The following is a 21,251-nucleotide window of genomic DNA, read 5'->3' as shown; positions in this document are numbered from 1 at the left end:
GATGCTGAGTTGGTGGGAATTGCTGAAGATCTTGGCTCATCTGCCATCCAGATTGGAGAGACTGGATGGGATTATTGCATACCTCCGCAATAATGTTTCGGCGGCCACTGTGCTCGATCGACGGTGATCCCAATGTTGAGCTTTCATTGGTTGGTTCTCTTTGTGAGCATATGTTGATTTCGAGGTGCATCACTATTCAATCAAATAAAATGACAACATGGAGAATTGGATGCCAAAATCAAAGCCATCCTTTGTTCGTTGTGTGTAACATATGGTGGCAAGCCAAGAGGGTAATTGTGCTTGGAGTCAAAGTAATGACATTCTACATTTTAGGTGATATCTTAATAATTTGACAATCTTAAGAGTTAGGAGCCAAGAAGAAAATATAAATGCTCATTAGTCGATCTTTTGCTAATCCACACCAAGAGGAGTTGTTGCAGCCATTCCCTCTTCTGACATACATTCAATTTTCTTCTGCATACATTTACTTAATTATTAATTTTTTAAAAAATAGAATGATATATGTGTAAGGTTTTTTTTTTTAACAATTTTGTCTCTACATCTATGTATAAATGAAGGACAACTAAATATTTTTGTCAATCAAAATTCACAAATATACCATTGTAATAAGAATCTCACTGTAGAGTGCCAAAAAAAAAAAGTACTGAAGGGAACGGAAAGGATCAAAATCACGTACAAGAGCTGTATTTTTTAATAAATTATAAATTATATATTTTTTGAGATTTATATTTATTATACTTATATCCAAATATTTGTAAAATTTGTACTTATATTTAGTTAAATTAACGATGTTGCTAAAACCGTTTATCTTATATGAAAAATTTGAATTATTTTTGGATAGAGAGAAGGATGCATATATTTTTTAATTTTTTTTGATGTAGTTTTTAATCCTATTTAAGATTAATTATTTGACTGCTATTATGTAAGTTATAGATTAAAGTATTGCAAAAATAAGGGCATTCTATTGTCCCTTTTTTTTATATTCCATGAACAAAAGAAGGGCCCTGTGGACGGATGGCATGGCTTTGCCACCTCCATTTTTGGGATATTTTACTTTTTAGGTCTTGGAATATATTTATACTACATTTGCGTGACGCAAGGAGGAGGCTGCAATCGCAAACTGTTTAATCCGATGCATCACAGCCGTTTATCATCATCTCACCGCCGCCGCTTATATGTCAAGTGCCCCTGCCCGCTCTCCTCACAAAATCCGGCCGCTTCTTTCTGCAAGGAGATGCCTCCACCCAAGGGTAATACCTCTCTCCCTTTCTCTCCTCCGCTTTCTCTGACTCCCTCTCTAATATTCAGAACGTTTTAATAGACCTCCCGGGCTTCTACTTTGATCCGGAGAAGAATCGCTACTTCCCTATCAAAGGTCCAATACCGGGAGCAAAGCGTTCTTATTCTTCGTCATTGGGGCAAGCTTCTTGCCGTGAGCGCTCCGACCGAAATCAGGTAAAATTCGCCTGTTTCTGAATGAAATAAATGTTTTTTTTGCTTTTGCTTGTTATGCAACCCAAATTCTTTATTGTAATGAACATCACCTATTTTTGAAATTTTTGATGAAAACTTAGTTCTTGCCTGGCGATCAACTCTGTTGGTCAGCCTATGTTGTGGTATCTTCCTTTTATGCCGTGCATCATAATTTTTACGGTGCTGTTATTCATGCCTCTGTCGGATTTTGAGTCTTTTTTTTTCCCGTCTTTCTTTGATTCAATCAAATTGAACTGTTAACATTGAAAGGAAAACCAAAAATAAGCACATGAATATTAGAACTTGCATGGCTTGTTAATATTTCATATTGTTTATGCATGGTTAAGCAGGCCTACTAAAATTCTGTCTTGGACGCACAGTTTACTACACTGTCATGAGTATGCTCTATTTCAAAATTTTGTTCTTGATTAGAAATCTGAGGTCTTTTGAACAGTGTTTACTTTGTCAATCAACTCAGTTGTGCTAGAACTCTGAATGAAAACTAAAGAGGCCTATCGTATATTGTAATACTATTCTGTTATGCCATGTCTTGTCTTTGTGAGATGCCATTAATGTCTTAGTTGGATTTCCGGTTTTCCATTTTGCTCTCAGATTCAATTGAATTGAACTCTCGATATAAGAAAATAAAATGGAAGAGTATGTTTCTGCTAAATATTGAAGGGAAAATGGTTTAAATTTAGAATTTGCATGGTTGGTTAAAGTTTTTCTGCAATTTTATGGATGGGCTGGATCGCTGATGTATACTTCTATCCAAGACATAAGTGCTATATTATTTTTAATAGATGAAGAGGGTCAAGGTTTGTAAGATTTTGCTGGTTTTCCCTTGATATATGTTCTTTAACAACTCCGAGTCTATATAAATGGTCTTAGGGTTCTTTACGGTTGATCAGGTATCCCTAAATTTTGATGTGTTAAGAAAAAGGGGTAGCAGATGACATTTTGTGGGGAATGCTAGGCAATAATATGCTGGAACAAGTTGTGGTTTACAATCTGCTTCCTGACTAAATCTATTACAAACTTAAGGTAAGGGATTAGTAGAAGATGAAGATAGAATAACAGATGAAGTAAAGAAAGGAAGATTACGTAGATTATTAGCTTTGGTTGCAAACTAAAGAAGGAGAAGATGAGGAAAAGTATTAAAGATGAAAGGGAGATGAAAACCTTACTTGCCTGGCACTTTTCTTTCTTTGTGTAAACAATGGGCTGGTTCAACTAATCAAAATTCTGAAGTGCTTTAGGAAACTTTTGATGAATTGAAAGAAAGTAGATGATATGGTTCTGTAACTTTCATACAGTTTCTCAAAAATAATTTTTAACAATGGTAGGAATTCAACAACATCTTTTTACTATATTATTGCTGTCATTGTCTATGATTATTTATCATATCTTAATTTGGGAATTAGTGCTTTTATAATGCATAATGATATGTAAGTTGATATTTATGTATGATGTTTCTTCAGATGGAAAATAGGACTGAGTAGTTTTTGCAAGGTCTTGAATTCTTGATAGTAACTAACATACCATGCATATATGCTTCATATCTCCACTAGTGCCATTTCTTGCTTCAGAGGAAACCCAGTGTTGTAATAGCTAAAAGATATTGTAGTTATTAACCTAGTTGTCATTTATGTTGGCGCTATATCACTGTTAGTGCCATTTCTAGCTTCAGACAGAAATCTGGAAACAAATGTTAAATGAAACTACACGAAGTAAGCCAAAGAAAGTATAATTTTATGTTTTGTAGGCTGAATAAGTGGAGTGTCTTAGGAAAAAAATTTCTTGGTTGAATTAAACATGGTTGGTCATGGAGAATGTTGGTGAATAGCATGTGAGGAAGGGGGACAATATCTTTTGTCAACAAAAGCTATTGAACGGATGCATAAACAGACATGGTATAAGTACTAAGGAAACAAGTGAATCTGAACTTTTTATGAAAATTATAGTATAGGATGTGTGAATGAAGTTATCTAGGACTTCCATCTTCTGCTTTCCCAGTAGTTACTGCCATTAAGTTTTATTATTTATTTATTTTGTGGTTCTATAAATATTGTTTACAAGGCTGACAGTAGCTCTGCATACATTGATTCCTCAAATTGATTTGTGGACTTCAGATTCTAAATGATGTGATTTATTTTTAGAACATTCAATTACTAAGTGATGCTGGGGGAAGAAGAAATGAACTCTGTTTAGTTGTTTACAGAAACATCGAGCACATCGGCCAGGCAACAGAAAGCAGATAAAACCTCCAGAATTGCTTCGTCTTAGGGAGATACATGGTAGACTTCTCTTCTCCAAAAAATGTAGACACAACTTCGAACAAGAATACCAAAAATGTCAAGCTTCTTTTCCTGTGGTATGCATGTTACTCATTTATTAACATATTGTTTATGAATCATTTCCCACTCTTCAATTATTAGTATTTTCCCCTTTTCCATGATCCAAATTAGTAGCAATGCTATTTAATCTCTATATTTGGCACACAATATTTGCATGAAATTTTTAGATTTAAAATTTAGGAGGAACTATTCTATATCTGTAGAAAACTGACTAAGCTCGGCTATTCACTTACAAAATGATTGCAAAGACCATGTTTTACAACATTAAACTTTGCTGCAAAAAACAAAAGTTTCAGATGATGTTATAATTAAAAGAAAAGATTAATGATAAAGCAAGCTTTATTTTAAGGCATCAATTCACATATTTTAAGGCATCAAATTCTTATATATTGTCTTAATTCTGCTCTTTTAATCTTCTTTAATGTTTGATATCAGTAATTTATCTGTTAATATTATATAACAGGTTTGGAAATATCAGAGGGCGGTTCCTAGTGCTGTTAGTGCGCTCGAACAATTGCATGGCGTCGTTCAAACACCAAGAGGTTTAGAGGAAACAAAGTTTTTAACAATGGGCAATATGATTGGTACAATCAGGTGTGAAATGGTTTGAAAGTTCAAATCCACTTCTCATAGCCATTGGCATGTCTATAACCAAATTTGAGGCAAATTAGCATTTTTCTTTGGTGTACGGTACTAAGTCCAAATAAGAAAATGTCTTTCAACGTATGAATCAACTAGGTGAAGCTATTTCACAAGTTGGGTGAATCCAAAATTCGAGATGACTTTAATGATATAAACAAAATTTTATATCAATATGCTAGTTTTGATGATTTTGCCAATTTATTAAGCCAACAAGAAGATGATGGAAACCATATATGTCTTTACATAATGGAATGGAAAACCTTCTTCTTCATGACATTCTCCATTCTCTTCTTCTCCCAAATGCCTGTGAGATCTATTTGATGATCTATGCATGAGTCCATAATAGATGTTTATTCTTCTTCATGAGTTCTTTTGTTGCCTTCTTGTAATTACTGCTTTGTCTCTAATTCATTGATTTGATTTTCTTTTTCTTTTTCATTAAAGCCTTTTTTTAGAAAAAGAATGAGATCGCCTTCCACCAAAGCTATATTAAGTAGCCTCAGTCCATGTGAGCATTCTGTAGGTGTATTCTCAGGGCTGTTGTATCTCTTACAAGTTTTAGATAGAATTGTCAAATTTTCCGTCACAAGATTAAGGAGATGATGGTTTAGCTATTGTTTATTTGAGAAAAGATTAAAAGATGGGATAATTTTCCATCAAAGCTATATTAAGCAGCCTTAATCCATATGAGCATTCCATAGGTGAGTTCTAAGACTGTTTTATCCTTTGCAAGTTTGAAATCAAAATGTGAAATTTCCATCACAAGATTAAGAATATTACAGTTTAGCTATCGTTTATTTTGAAAAAAAAAGGGTTAAAAGCATGAACTTCCTTAGGAAAATTCTTAGTCTTGAGACTGAATTTTAGGGCATATTCGTTGGATTTTCCAATTCCTGCTGCTTTTAATGCAATGATGGGCATAGTATTTTTTTTCCCTGATTAGATAGTGATGTATTGGATAAAGAGAAGTGCATTTAATGAAGAGAACCTCTATATTGGCAATTGTTGGATGAAATAAAGTGATTGAGAATGCTCACATATGGATGCCTTGAGCTTAGAGCTATCTTTCTGATTCTATTATTTACGTTGTTTTAAGAACATCTATGACGCTAAGAATGTGGTTAATCGCATGACTTCTTGATAGGGCACGAGAAAGCAAACTTAAGCAGACTTCAATTGGATGGAAGAGAGAACCAATCATACGATGCATCAGGCAGCCAATTTCCTTATGTGCAACTCATTTGATCTTATTCATTTTTTCATGACATAATACATTGGCTCTTTGGATTTGACAATTTTTATGATAGCCTCTGGTTTTACTTGTTAATAATATGACTATATTCTCAAGTTTGTCAAAATCATGCAGTTATGCGATAAACAATCTTATGTCTGTCTCGTTAGAAGTTGCTGTAACACTGATTGTCATAATTCACACTGATTGTCATAATTCACTCTTCTAAATCCTGCTCTTTTTTCTGCCTGGTCCAATCATGCTCAAACAATTCATTTTACTATGGTTACTTGAATCCATTTAATTTTGCATGCATCATTGATTGTCAAGGCATCAATATAAAATTGTTGACTGAGATTAAGTACATATCACACGAGTGACACCTCTAATAACTGTATTGACTTTTGGTCAACAATGAAAGCTTTCCTGATAGTTGATATCAAGTCCCTTATATTTAGGATGGTATTAGCTATAATGGCTGTCGAGGTAACCTCAAGCTACAAGTGTTGTTATGCAGCAAGTATTTTCCATAGAATTCATATTTCAAACTAAATAGACTGTGCTATAAGAAACTATTAGCATGTTTGATGCTGCTTCTGCTTATTAAAAAGTCATTCTCGAAAATTAAATTCTTATAAGTTCTTAAATAAGGAAGTACCTTTTAGTATATTTGGTACTGGTTATCCAATATTGTAAAACTAATTTTTTATACATGAGCTTTATCGTATTTGAAAGAGAAAGAGCAATCTCACAAAACAAGAAGCTAGAAGCTTGCTTTACTAGCTTATTCCAAAAGCACTTTTCTGACTTTTCATAAGTGATGTTATAAAAGCATTTAATTTTTTTAGTAAGTAATTTTTTACTTTAGAAGTTACAAAGGGCTTTTGTTGAGCAACTCCAAATGGGCCTTTAGTGATAAATTTTTCATATTGTAAGCAATGTGAACTAGCAATATACTTTTATTAAAAATACCAGTAAACGAGGCTAGAAGCCCGCTTTTCCAGCTTCCTCCAAAAGCACTTTTCTGGCTTCTCATAAATGATGTTATAAAAAAATTTAATTTTTTTATGTATTTTTTTTACTTTAATAGTTACAAAGGGCTTTTGTTGAGCAACTCCAAATACATCCTTATTCATGAATTTTTTCGTATTGTAAGCAATGTGAAGTATCCATTTACTTTTATTAAAAATACCAGTTCTGCTTTTACGGATTGATATTACGAAAATCCATAACCGCAACCCCTTTCTCAGTTACTTAGGTTTTGGTTTATGTATCCATCTTCAACTATCACATTAAGATCAATTACAAAGTTGGAGATATTTTATTATGACTTTAAATGCTCTTTGTTGATCGATCTTTTCTACACTGTAAATTGCACAACTGCCTGTAGAGCTGTTGTAAGTGTGGCAGGTCTCTGCTATACCATCCAGTCATCTCACTACTTCTGCCAATCATGCCTCTTATAGGATTGCATCCTACTTCAATTTCAACTTCTTGTTTTTGTCATATTAACTCCTCTTGTGCCTCATAAGGACTGTGCCATACTTAAATTTCAGTTTCTTATTTGTCATAATGAGATCAAACTCCTTTCTTATCAATGTTCACACTGTCGAACTCTCAGTTCCGAGGTTTTTTATGTTTTATTTTTTGATAATAATATAATTACCGCAGCCTTTGTTATAGTCAAAGATCACAAATGCCAACCATTTTCATGTGAGGGCATAAATGCATAATCATCATCCAGTTGCTATTTCCGTTACACTTCATAGCTGCAAAATCACATATTTTTCTAGTCCCATGTAACATTTGAGCTCTCGGTTAAATAGCCTTTCTACTTCATATGTTTGCTGCACTTGCATAATTGATGCTCAGTATTAGTCTTTGTCAACAGTAGCAACAGAACAGAAGGCATTTGTCATAGTTACCATCTGCTTCAAAGCTATAATCTATCATTGTCCTGTGATTAAGGCCCTGTTTGGGAGAGCTTTTGGAGGGCCAAAAAGTACTTTCTGGCCCTCCAAAAGCACTTTCAGATAAAAAAATGGTGTTTGGTAAAATTTTCGGAAAGCTGTTTCAGCTTTTGCGGGAAGCTGAAAACAGCTTTTGGGGAGAAGCTCCAATTTGGAGCTTTTTGAAAATGCTGTTTTCAGCTTTATCGGGAAGCTGTTTTTTGGACCGAAATACCCTATTTAAATCTCACTTTTTTCTCCAAAACCCTCATCCCGCCTCTTCCTTTCTCACCCATCCCCTTCCTCTCCTTCTCTATCTTCTTCTTCCTCTCAACGCCACCGTCACTGTTCCTTCTTCCTCTTTTTTTTCTTTTCTTTTTTTGTTTTGGGAGCTCGTGGTTGCCCATGGTGGCAGCCACCATGCCGGCCACCACCCATGACCGGCGACCCATCTATATTTCAATGAAATAAAATAATAAATAAATAAATAACTAAATAAAATAAATAAAAAGAAAAATAATGAGTGAGTGGCAAATAATCTGATCTAAATAAATAAATAAATAATATTAGTAATTATTTAACCAATTTTATCACCTAGCTAGAAAATTTATTAGAGAGATAAATGGTCATTAGAAGGATGAAAAATTAATTTACACTAATAATTATAATATTTTATATATTTATTATTGTATTATACTATAAATATAATATTATATTACATTATATCATAATACATTGATATGTTATGTTAAATAATTTAATATTATATTAAATTATTATTTTATAATACATAATGTTATAGTACTATATTATAATAATATTATATTACATTACATTAATATTATACTATATTATATATTTATGTATTAATACATATTATATTTTATTTTGCTCTATTGTATAATACTGGTAATGTCCTTTATGGTCATTTTGTCACACAAAAGTACTTTCTCAATTTGTTTATCAAACACATGTTAAAGTGCCACAACACTTTAGAAATGTGGTTACCAAACAGCAAACAGCTTTTTATAAACGCTCTGCTTCAGACAACTCTACTTCCAACAGCTCTACTTCCAAAAGCTCTACTACTAACAGCTCCCCCAAACAGGGCCTAAAATAATTACTAGTAAAGCTGATAAATTAGCTCTGATAACTATCACTTGTTACAAAGTGAACTATAGACTGTTTGATCCATGCGTATCAATTTCAGGATATTAATTTACGGTTATTAATGCCATTTAATTCCATTTAATTGTTCTTATAATATATTCACTGTAATTTGACCATAAATATTTGCAGGTCTATACAATGATGTTATACTATGATGAACAGTTGGGAGCAACCATACTTTGTAGTCAGAGGTGCCATCTTGGAATTAACAAAATACCGAGAAAGAATTTGTAGCATAGTGATATCACATGATTATTTCCTTCTTTATAGTACATCTTGGAAGCCTTGTGCACAAGGTCGGCGGGACCGTCCTGAACCAGATGGTTCTGGCCGTTTCGAGCTGTACCGGTGGTTCACTGGTCCGGTTCCGGCAATGGAAATAAGACCTGTTGTCAGAGCTGGTGAAGGAGAAGGAAAGAGAGAGCGAGCGGGGGAGGAAGGGAGAGGGAGAGGTCGGGACGCCGACAGAGGGCCGGCGGAGGCCGCGATAGGCGAGGCCTCTGCCGGTTCTCTTGTTTCGAACGAAACAGAGGTCTAACCGCGACTTTAATTTTTTTTTTTTTGATTTTTAAGTGAAGTCGGCAAGCGATTTGCCGACTTCACTTAAAAATTCAAAATTTTTTAAGGTCGCGGCTAGACCCTTGTTTCGTTCGAAACAAAGAAAGCGGCCATGGCCTCTCGCTTCCCACGGACTCGGCCGGCCTCTGCCAGCGTCGCTTCCACTCTGACCCTTCTCTCTCTCTTTTTCTCTCTCCCACGGTACCGTGCCCTTTGTTGGTACTTGCCCGACACGGCTCGTACTGAGTCGTGCCGCTAGAAAACCGGTACGGTGCCCGGTACTGGTTCCTCCAACCTTGCTTGTGCATATATTATCTTTATTGCGTTTTTGCTGTGCACTTGGGATGTATTGTTTATTGTCACACTATGAGATGTGGTTATCTTTACTTAAAAAAAGAAAAAAAAAATCTTTCTATCATTTGCCTTCCCCCATTCCCCCTCCCTCCCCGCACTTGTCCAATTTCAATCTAATTTTCGAGTGTGCATGACCTATCAGCTCATTTTGCAATTGTTTCCAAGTCTGCATTCTCTAGGGTGAAGAGTTATTTTGTAACTGAATTTCCTTTCACAGGCTCTTTGAGATTGGAAATGTTGGGCGTTACTTTGATTATGGGCTTGAGTGCAAACCTGGTGCTGTTTGGCCTCCCTCAAGCAAACACGAAGCAGGGTGTGATTATGCAATTCGGAGTATTTGGCATTTAACAGAAACCTTCTCAAGTTTTGACTCTGGTATATCTTGCATAAGGAAGATTGCCACGCATTCAGATGACCAGCAAGCACTGTATCCAAAATGCATTTTGATGCCTTCATGAATTTAACATGTTCTTTTGCAGTTAGTTGACATGTTTAACTGCATATTTCTTTCCTAGCAGAATATTTTGACTGGTTTATCTCATATTACTAAATTTGGAATTTTGGATCACTTGACAATATGAACATGGTGACTGCTCTCGGGTCAGGACTGTCTCGTGGTTCGGTCTGCATTCTAAATCTCAGTGAACCTCTAGATCTTAGTCTAGTTTCTTCCAGTCTAGCTAGCAGAATTTCAAGGATTGCTTCATTTGAGAGCACGATATGGACTGCTGATTGCAATTCGAACCGGAAACAAGCAGTTATTGGTGAGTCTTTGCAGGCTGCAGATTTTATTATTATTTTTTTTGCCAATCTATGCACTGTTTATTATTTTTTCTAGAGTAAAAGGGAGAATAGTGTGGTGGTAAAATCTACTTCACAACATTGGATAGCAGTTAATGCCATCTTGATTTGGTAAAGCATTCCTAGGTTGACTGGTTCCTGGTGGGGCATACCATAGTCTTGAAGGAGTTGATACTTGTGGCTTTTACTTAATTGGACTATTGCCATGGAGTTAGGTCCATATCTATCATGTTTGGTGGCACTATTGACGGTAAAGTGATACTTAAACTAAGGTGCTTCTCCATCAATTTACCTGATTCCCACTGAGAAATAGATGAAGATGCTGAGATAGAGCTTGTCTGCTGTTTCCTTTGAGGTTATGTTAGAAGTGGCTAAGAATGGTTCTGGAACCTTTATACAGGACAATGTATATCTAGATTGATGAGGTGGCTCGCACATTCATAGATGCTTCAATAAGCTGGACATTTGTAGTGGGGTGGAAGTTGCATATGGCAATATAATGAGTGTAGTTGGCTGTGGTGTCAAATTTGAGCATTTGGTCAGATCTTGGAAGAAAAAATTCCATGGTTAAAATTTGGACAATTATTCTTTGCACTCGGGGTTATTAGTGATTGATAATATCAAGTATACCCCATTTGAATCCTTCCATAGCTATTGTATGTAGTTTGTTGAATTTTCCATCTATTTTGCTATATTTATTGCCAAAAATTTCCATGACATTTTTTTTTGTTAATCCTATCCTAGTCCTCAGCATAATTGTTCTTTAATAGTGTGTTTGTAATGTTTTAAAAGATGGCTGCTGTGACTCCCTAAGTGGTGCCACTGAGGTATGCTTTAATGTTTTGCACCTTTTTGAGTATGGAGGAAGACTTCAGGAACTAGTATTATATGTTTCGAAGGTGGTACTTCCTATGTACTTTCTACATCTTATTTCATATGTCATGTTTTCCTTTTAGTTTATTCTCTTAGATTTTTTATGTTTAATTAGACTTTTGATTTTATCATTTTTTGGCTGCCTTGACTTATGGGTGCCTGCCTAGCGTGTCTGCCCTGGATAGCCTAGCCACCTGTCTACTGTTGATATTCTTTTGAAACATTTCTTGTTTGCTTAGCAAGCTTAAATTTCATCTCCTAAAACATTTCTTGTTTGTCTAACAACTTTAAATTTCATCGCCTCATTAGATTAGCTACTTAGAGTCCTCCTGACTTTAAACCTTTTCTTATACCTTACTCTTTCATCCTTTAACTTGAACCTTGCTTCAGGCCTCTATAGCATTTTTTTCCCCTAAAACAATTTCCCTTTGCTCTTTCTGTCTTGCATACTGAATTTAGACTACAATCTCTAGTACTGGATCTAGCTTTTCTGACCTAACCTGGGGACATCCAATTACAACTCAATCTTTGCTACCATATCTTTGTGTTTTGTTGCAGAAAAAGGAGAGGGAGAGAGAGACACAAAGAGACATTTTTCTTGTTTGAGTTGATTAAGAAATTATCAACGAGAAGCTTCTTGGAAGTGGTACAGTAACCTATTACATGTTCATGTATGCATGAACATTTGTGTGTTTGTAAGGTTGTTTCATGAGAGAGTGTAGCTTGTGCAAATATGCATGTAGGCCCTGAAAACTTTTAAACGACCAGCTACATTGAAGAACATCATTGACTAACAAACTTAAATTACATTATTCAAGCCAGACTAAGTAATGTAACAATGCCAGTTCATTGGAAAGAGAAGTTATACCGTAGAGCGAAGATGTTCTTTGTCTAGAGTTCTTGTTGATTCTGTTAATTTGGTTGTTGTGATCCTGTTCCCTTGGTGATGTAACTCCATCAGAGATTTGCCTCAGATTCTTCTACCGATATTTCTACAACTTGTTCTTGATCATATTATGAATTCTAATACTTCTTTAGTCATCTACTTTGTGATTATCAATCCTTCGATCAACAGAAGAGAATATGCCCTACTAGTTCATGATTTTGAGTTGGTTTTTGTTGTCTATGCTTTGCACACCTTGCATGGAGCTTTCTTTTCAGTTGCCCTATTATTATTATACATATGTATCATATTCAATTAAGTGAACACATTGTATAATTTCTCATCATTCATTCTGTTTTCCTTTTCTAGGCACTAATCTTGGAGCTGCTTTGATAGATTTAGAAACCAGAGGGTTGTCATGGATGTACCGTAGTAAAAGCAACATATTGTCACTACAATTTGATCAATCGGTAATACAATCAATTGTTGCAATAAATTTATTTTCCTTCTCATGGTTGTTGTATCATTCATTACATGAATGTCGTTTTGCATGGGTAAAAGTTACTAATAGGTGAATCATACAGATCACCTATTGTTTGAATGAAAAAGTAACATATATTTTAGCATCTTTTTTTAATCCAAGAGCATCATACTTGAAAAACTGTTTACTTTTCTTCTCTGGGAGATAGTGTGTGCTCATTGGAGATTCATGGTGTATTGGTTTGATTGTGATTTAATAAAATTAATTTCTGAAAAAAAAATTGTTGGGTTTTCTCCCCGCATGTAAATGCCACATTTAGGAAGAAAGAAAAGCAAATAGGGGCCAGTTTCGCCCAAAAACTCAAACTCAGGAGCTATGAACTTACTACTTGTGGGTTGTATTCTTTGAGTTATGTTAGTGGGCATTCAAGTTATTTTTTTGATACTCTAGAAAGAGCTTGGAAAAACTTATCATATTTGTTTTCTTCTTTAAGAATGGCATTCATAGTCAAAGGCTTGTTTCATGGCTATCCCTCCTGTGTCAATAATCTTTGTAAGGGGTGAAGCTGCCCATTTCTGAATGAAAATTACATAGTTCTGTTTAGCAGATATTTTATGAATCTTATCTGCGCTCATCCATGTTAGGTGTATCCCTTAATTATTGCAATGTTAGGATAGTGATAGTTCTTTGATCCAACTCACAGATGCTACCCCACCTTAAAGTTAATGAGCTGTTCAATATATTCTTATATGAAATGCTTCTCATGATTAAAATAGTTTAGAGGTAAACAAACCCGACATGCTTCATAACATGAATCCCTTTCACTATTTTATTCATCTTTTCCAACAAGTGATACAATTTGTGTTACTTGGACATGTTCATCTAGCTCAAAGAATCCATGTTTGGAAATGTATTTTCAATTGGCTGAATGTTGGATGCTTAGATACTATCAAATTCTTTTGTTGCACATCTTAGAGATTGGTGGATAGTTTGACTGCCAACAATTAGTTTGACTCACCATGATGATGCTAGAGCTAGGATTTCTTTCAGAGGTTGGCCAAGAATGTAGATATTATAATAACTATATAAAATATCATTTTTTTGAAAGTTGAATTAAGGAATTTGGAGGAGAAACATGTATACTGAAACTGTATAATGGAAGAACTTCAACAAATAATATATTAAAATATTATTTGTACACATTGAAGAATATAAATATATGTACGTGGCTAAAATTAATTATTTCCCATGCCCTTATATCTCATTTTCCCTTTTTCCTACTTGCCAATCTGACACTTGTATACGTGTCTTGATTTGATTATCATGTCTACGTCCATGCAACAATTGTCCTTTGAGTTGCTCCACCAAAATGGAAGCATGTCCATTCAATTTTATAGCATAGGTTTTTACTTTTCGTTTGTTAAAACATGTTTATTCCCTATAACTGCACTAAGGTGACAGCAAACTCATCAAATTGGATTCAATATTGAAATCCTAAGTGCCCTCCTTGATGTCATTATCTCATTGGAAAACCAATGTTTTGAAGGACAGTGGCAGATAGATAGCTAGGGTGCTGCTAGTGCCTAGATGCTAGGCAGGTGCATATATGTCAAGGAGGCCCAAAAATGATAATTTCTAGATAAAAAATAAATAAAAGGAGAAATTTGAAAGATTGTTATGATCTAATAAATGAAGATAACTTATCAAATAAGATGTAGCAAGTCAATAGGAATTATAAACCAGACCAACGTCCGATACTAATTTACAAGGTCCGCCGTACCGGTACCGGTCGGCGTACCGGTGGCGGCCCGGACCGGTACGAAACCGGTCCCGAACCGGTACGAAACCGGTCCCGAACCGGTACGAAACCGGTCCCGAACCGGTCCCGTACCGGTCCCGAACCGGTCCCGTACCGGTCCCGTACCGGTCCCGTACCGGTCCGTACCGGTCCCGTACCGGTTTTTCAACAATAAATTACCGGTACCGGATTTTACGCTGATCCGGTACCGGTCCCAGGCCGGACCGGTACGTACCGGCCCATACCGGCCGGTACGGACCGGTACGGCAGACCATGCTAATTTATACATCTATCTTGTCCCTCATGCTCAAACATGATGCAAAATATTAGGGTGCAAGGCCTTCCATATTAACCTGTACCGCCTATTTCGACCATAATGTATGTGGTTCCGAGGTTTGGTATATGAGTTGAATTGGTCTGTATCAGTCCAAACTGAGCTGAACCACCCTATATTGCCTGGTTTCAGGCGGTATTAGGACTAGGAGTGAGAAAAAAGTACTAAGACTTGCGTGTGTACCTTATTGTATAGAACCGGTAATGTATCGGTAAAGTTTCTAATGCTGGTTTTGGGGACCTTGCTAGGGAAGTTGCCTAAGCGGCATCCCTACACAGACTATTTAGGCAATCAATGCAGCCATCTATTAAAACCAAGGTCCGCCGTACCGGTACCGGTCGGCGTACCGGTGGCGGCCCGGACCGGTCCCGTACCGGTGGCGTACTGGTCCGAATCGGTCCGACCGGTCCCGTACCGGTCCGAACCGGTCCTGTACCGGTTCTTCAACAATAAACTAGCGGTACCGGATTTCACGTTGATCCGGTACCGGTCTGGCCTGGGACCGGTACGTACCGGCCGGTACGGACCGGTACGGCAGACCATGATTAAAATCATGGTTTGCCGAACCGGCCTGTACTAGTTCGGGCTGTATTGGATCGGTCCGACCAGCTACCGGTACGGCAGAGCCGTGGAAACCAGTCCGGGCCGGTTCTGTGCCGGAGACGAAGAAGATGAAGAGAAGGAGAGAGAGCGCGGGGAAGAGAGAAAGGGAGGAGACCTATGGCCGCCATCGGAGAGCCACGGAGGGGCGGCGGAGGCCAGGAGAACCCACGGGGGCGTGGCAGAGGCCGAGGCCGCAGCCGCGTCCCCTGTTTCAAAATAGGGGAGGCAAAACAGGGGACGGGGCCGCGGCCTAGGCCTTCGCCGCACCCCCGCGGGTTCCCCCGCCCCCTCGGCCTCCGCCGCTCCTCCGCGTCTTTCCGATGACGACCACAGGTCTCCTCCCTCCTCTTTCCTGCGCTCTCTCTCGTTCTCTTCTTCTTTCCCAGCTCCGGTTGGAAAGAGTTGGCCGATTAGTACCGGCCTATTCCGGTACAAACCTGAACCGTACCGGTTCGGTAGACGACCCGTACGCCTACCGGTACCGGTACGGCGAACCTTGATTAAAACCATGTGAAAAACTTTATTGTACCTTTGACATTGACAAGGAAAGGGCTTTTATTGGAAGAGGATTCATAAATCGATCGTCATCATTTTTTTCTTCTTTGGGTCATGGGAAGCCTTATTATAGTTTGAAGTTTAATAAAATATAAAATGTTATTTAGGATAATGCGCTTGTTTTTGATTGTCCAGCTTGACGTTACATGGATCTTGATCTTGCATAAGAGTGTCATCTACACTTGATCCATGTCAAGGCTAATCAACCATATGTTGAATCCACCAAAGAGGTTGTTGGACCAAGCTCTAGGTGATTATTTAGGTCGTACTCAACTATAACACTGGTGGTTGCTTCAGATAAACCTCTTTTGTAATATCTCCATGTCAGAATGCACTCTACACACCTAGGTGGTATCGTGGCAAAATTGATTAGCTGCAATTGATATTATCTCCCTCAAGTAAGTTAGTTGTTATGGGATCAAAATTGATCTACTTTGTATGCTTCAACATATATTTCTACCATGAGAGCATCCACACTTTCCATAGGAGCATCTGGCTGATGTTCATAATGTATGTTTACTACTGTCATTGATATCCATTGCATAAGGTAGGTCCACATGGTCGTACAATTTTGTCATGAAGGGCTTTTAGCTCCTCACATTACTCTTTTTTTCACATATGATAATAAATTGAGTAGACTCAGTGGAGAATGCATGTTTATCGTGCCTTTTGGAGATGAGATGTGAAACTTTCTTGGCTGAAGACATTGCATATTCTTGGTTTTTTGGATAAGAGTAAAAACCTTAGTTATTGGGTCCTGTTTATGCCAAATCCAAAATTGGCTTATCTTAGTTCATTGCAGGTCTGGATGGTGGGTCATATTATAAAATGCTGGCCCTAGCTATTAGAATATGATGTATCTCAGTGCCATTAGCAAGGTCAGTGGAACCAGTACCGGGCACAGTACTAGTTTTCCGGCAGCGTGTCAGTACGGGTCATGCGTACTGACGGAGGTGACGACATACAGACTATGGAAGAGAAGAGGAGGGGGAGAGGGGGGAGAGAGTGGGAGGCCGGTGGAGGGTGGCGGACACCAGTGGAGGGCCGGCGGAGGCCGTTCCGAACAGAGAAACCGGCCGCAGCCTTGCTCCCCCGGCCTCCGCCGGCCCTCCCTCCTTTTTCTGCTCGCTCTCTCTTTCCTTCTCCTTCTTCGGCTTCGGCAACGGGTTTCATTTCTGTTGCCGAAACCGTACGGTGAGCCGCCAGTATAGCTCGAAACAGCCGGAACCACCCGGTTCGGGATAGTTCCGTCGACTCTGGCCATAAGTCTAATTGATTCTTTTTCTTTAGTTTTCACACTCCCTTGGGTCAAAATAAAGTATTACAAGCATTCCACCATTTTGCCTTTCAAACCGGCTTGTCTAAAGCGAGGGGCTTCAGATCAGAATTGGTATAAGAAATACCAGATCTTGCTCATGATGCTGCATTTTTTTTCCAGGTTTCCACCCCTCAAGTTTAGCTCTGTCATTAGACTCGTCTGACTATGTAAATTTTTTTGGCTATAAAATGTGCTTTGTTAAATTATGAATACCTAAAGTTTTTGAATTTTGCCCACTGTAGGGAAATGTTGTTTTATGTGGTCATAGAAATGGAGCAGTCATTGCAGTTGACATTCGTGAGAGACAAAGAGGTTACTCTGACCTTTCAGCTGGACCTTCACCTAGAATACCAGATACTCACAGAACAGCTCATGCTCATCTAGCTAGGAATGACAAAAGGTCTACAAAGTTTCAGGCACTTCAGGTACATTTCAAGTTCTATTCTGCAATCTTTGTTTTTCATTCGCATCTGTAACCTGTTTCTGCTTCTGAGAAAAAGATTGTCACGCATTTAAATTTCGAAGTTCTAATTGTCAAAAAGCTAAAGGGAAGTATCACAAACATGTTGTCAGGCTTGAGTTTTTTTGTCATCTATAATATTAAAAGTTGATTTTGCTTCTAATTACTCTCTTTATGGTACTCTTTGAAATGTGCACAAGTAATTTCTAGTGGACATCTTATTGTAATATATGGATATTCATAGTCTGTACTCTGTAGAATATTCCAATCTGAGGTGATATTTTGCAAAATATCGCTTTATAATATAAAAAGATTTGGTTGCGTAAAACGATCTTTATTAACACAAATTTTGGTGTTTCGTACAGCATAGAGAAACCTCCAATTCCTCAAATGCTGTCTTCATGTCCTCAGCCATTTGCAGGTACTTTTTCCCCTTTTCATCTTCTTCTACTTCTGTCGTCTTCTTATATTTTCACTTTTATTTGGTAGATGTTTTGCCTGCAATGCTGTGTCGAACGTTTTATGTTTAACCAAGAAGTACACATTTTACATTGCAGTTTGGTAGCACTTCAATCATATGATCAGTACTTCTTAGGGAGCTCCATGGATGGATCTGTGAGTTCTCATTTGAACTCTTTTGACTAGTTATATGTGAAAGAACTGTGCAAGTATGCTATTTATTCCTAATCGAGGTACATTATAAATTTGCATTTTGTCTGTTATGAGATGATGTTCTTTGATCATGGTAGTTGCCATGGAAGTGTTCAAGACATGTTGAATATGATAAACCAGCTTTCTATCCTTGAGAAAGGCATACAACTTCCTTGCTGCTGAAATTCAGAAAGCAACTATATGCAACCAATATTGTGACAACAACCAGAGCACGCACAATGGTTTTGCCTTATTAATCATGAAGGCATGCAGTAATATCAATCATCATATTAAGTCTACTGGCTGGTTAATATATGATAGTTGGCATGTGCAATAATTTACAGTATTAGAGTGGTTGTAATGAACTGTAATGGTGATAATGCTGTATTGACAGATGAAGTGAAGCTTTATCTCCTTTTGTGTAGTCCATTTAGGGACAGCACTCTTGCTATTAGAGCACAGAGCTGCATTATTTGACTGTTTGACAAATAGGTGTGAGTTTAGGTGACAAAGGCAACCAATCTTAATCCCAGTGTAAGGAATCCTATCATATACTCAATGCTAGTTTTAAATTGACACACAACATCATGCTCCTTTTATCCTGGGATATAAATATGCATAATTCATTAAAATCAGTTATTCATTTTTGTTTTTTTTTTCATGATTTAATCTCTACTTCTATAGCAGTTTAACTTTAGTTAGGAGAAGGATCAGAAGAGGTCCTTAACGTTAATGAACCTATATTCATCAAGGTTCTGTGTTGCAGTTAAAACAGATCATTTTTGAACAGGCTTGAGCTCATCTGGTCATGAATTACAGCCAGATTCAGCCAGTTTCAGTTGAACCTGGCTAGGTCTATCCAATTTCAATTGTTTTAGTGGTTTCGATCAATCTTGGACAAAACTGATGATGGCTGCTAATATTGATATTAGTCTTTCTGTGTCATCCTTGGATCATTTCTTTGTTTCCTGTCGACTGTAGAGCAGGAGATGAGAAGAGTGGTGTGTCTATTTGATGTGGCATTTAATTCAAGAACCCAACAAGATTCACTTTCCCAAGTTATATTCTTTAGTGTTCAGATTTTTTTCATCTATGCATCTAATCGATCATGTTTATCAATCAACTATTCATTTTTTGAGCATTCTTTTTTGGTGCCAATACAGATAAAACTATTTGACTGCCGTCTTCTTCAAAGAGGAGCTGTCCAATCATATGAGGGGCATGTAAACAGCCACAGCCGCCTGCAGCTTGGAGTTAACCCATCCGAAACGCTCGTTATGTCAGGTGCACCTCTGTTTCAAGTTTGTCCTGCACCTCCTTCAATATTAATTCAATCAGCTAAATTAGAGTTCCAAAATGTCTCATGTTAGGTGGAGAGGACCACTTTTTGCGTACTTGGAGCATCAAGACCAGTGAACTAGTTTTTGAAGAAAAATTCTCAAACTCTGTTCTTGCAACTATTTGCTGGCCACGGAGCGGAAGCAACTCATATGGTCCCTCACTCAACTAGTCAAGTTTCTGGCTTGCAGTATTCATTTGTTTCCTGTTCATGGACTTTTCTTTGTTGCAGGGGTTCGAGGATCACTTAAACAACCAGAATGCTACTCAGAAGGTTCATACGAGCTAACCCATAGTTGGGGGGCATGGTTAGGATCAGGTGATGCGCTGCTTTATGCGCATGGCACTTGATCTGTCCCCAAAACATATTCACATCTGAGAAGTGCTGATTGAAGAAAGGGAACGTCGCGGATTACACACAAATTAAGAAAGTTGGATGAAGATATTTTGCATCCTCTGAAGCTCACCTTCTTCCTTTTCCCTGTTGGTTCAGGTCTGCTCCTCTCCAAAAGTTCAGGATTACAACTATTGCTCTCAAATGGCACTGCTGTGTTGTGATGCGTCTGTAAATAGCCAGTTTTGCCTCGAATGTTGGCTACCTACTGCCAAAATTTGCATTCTAGTCAGCAGTCTCATTATGCTCTAACTCAAAATATTTATGCAGTGTATGTTTTTTTATTCTAATTGAAAGTAACAACGAAAGAAATGCTTTTCTTGATGTTGCTGGCCATGCAAGTTCAGAGTGGTAGATATTATTGCCATGCCTTGTAGCAAGTAACTCGCTCATGTATTTCGTCATCGTAGAATGACAAATTACTTGGGTGGGCATTCTAATGCGGTTCATTCTCCTTCACTTTTCATTTGTAGTTGCAGATACCAATTATCATAGCGCTGCTGTTCTTATTGCTTCTGTGAAGTTAAAACAAGTATTGTGATTGGGTATGGATTTCCATAATAATGTTGGAGCTAGGCTCCTAGATGTTGCTTTCTTAAGATGTCCCTCTTTCGCCAAAAATGACCTCAACCGCTGGAGATGCAGTGCGAGCTGCTAAGGGGAGCCTTTTTGCCTTGGAAGCTCTCTATCTCTTAGGCTAGCTCCTGGGGTGGAGGCCATCGTCGGAGCTCATAGCACAAGAGCTCGAACTTGTGTGGTGTCCTTAGCATGAGTTCTAGTTTTTGATGCCAGCACCGCTGGCGTATGGACTTTGGGGTTGGAAGGACCATCTTTTTTTGAGTTTCCTTTTTTTTCTTCTTCCATGGAGCATCTAATTTTGGATTTTCTTATATGGGTGGTAGGTGGTGCCAAAGAAAGGTTCATATGTACAAGCTCAAAGGAGTTTGCACGGGTACGATATCTTTGGGTTTTGATTGGCTTGGGAAAGTGGACTTAATCAAGAAAAT

The 21,251-nt window shown here is 37.6% G+C and overlaps 1 protein-coding gene across 3 annotated transcripts; it reads left to right on the top strand.

Moving 5' to 3' along the window:
• Positions 1 to 1,131: 1,131 nt before the first annotated feature.
• Positions 1,132 to 20,568, top strand: LOC103696415 (Transducin/WD40 repeat-like superfamily protein). Of its 3 annotated transcripts, XM_088704337.2 has the most exons (13): positions 1,132 to 1,271; positions 1,343 to 1,476; positions 3,716 to 3,868; positions 4,315 to 4,445; positions 9,973 to 10,180; positions 10,339 to 10,519; positions 12,682 to 12,782; positions 17,644 to 17,826; positions 18,227 to 18,282; positions 18,419 to 18,476; positions 19,676 to 19,796; positions 19,883 to 20,005; positions 20,083 to 20,568. In XM_088704337.2, exons 1-13 carry the CDS (start codon positions 1,154 to 1,156, stop codon positions 20,199 to 20,201), a joined length of 1,686 nt encoding a protein of 561 aa, XP_088560463.2. In that variant the 5' UTR covers positions 1,132 to 1,153; the 3' UTR covers positions 20,202 to 20,568. The 3 variants fall into 3 exon arrangements, with proteins under 3 accessions (XP_088560463.2, XP_088560464.2, XP_088560465.2); XM_088704338.2 differs by lacking the exons at positions 19,883 to 20,005; positions 20,083 to 20,568 and having other exon boundaries at positions 18,419 to 18,553; positions 19,676 to 19,799; XM_088704339.2 differs by lacking the exons at positions 19,883 to 20,005; positions 20,083 to 20,568 and having other exon boundaries at positions 18,419 to 18,529; positions 19,676 to 19,797.
• Positions 20,569 to 21,251: the final 683 nt, after the last annotated feature.

Source organism: Phoenix dactylifera, chromosome 9 (assembly GCF_051530095.1).
Source record: "Phoenix dactylifera cultivar Ajwa chromosome 9, Ajwa_hap1_PhDact_Kaust_v1.1, whole genome shotgun sequence".
NCBI lineage: Eukaryota > Viridiplantae > Streptophyta > Magnoliopsida > Arecales > Arecaceae > Phoenix > Phoenix dactylifera.
The sequence above is the reverse complement of the archived record's forward strand: the minus strand, read 5'-3'. Positions and strand labels throughout refer to the sequence as shown.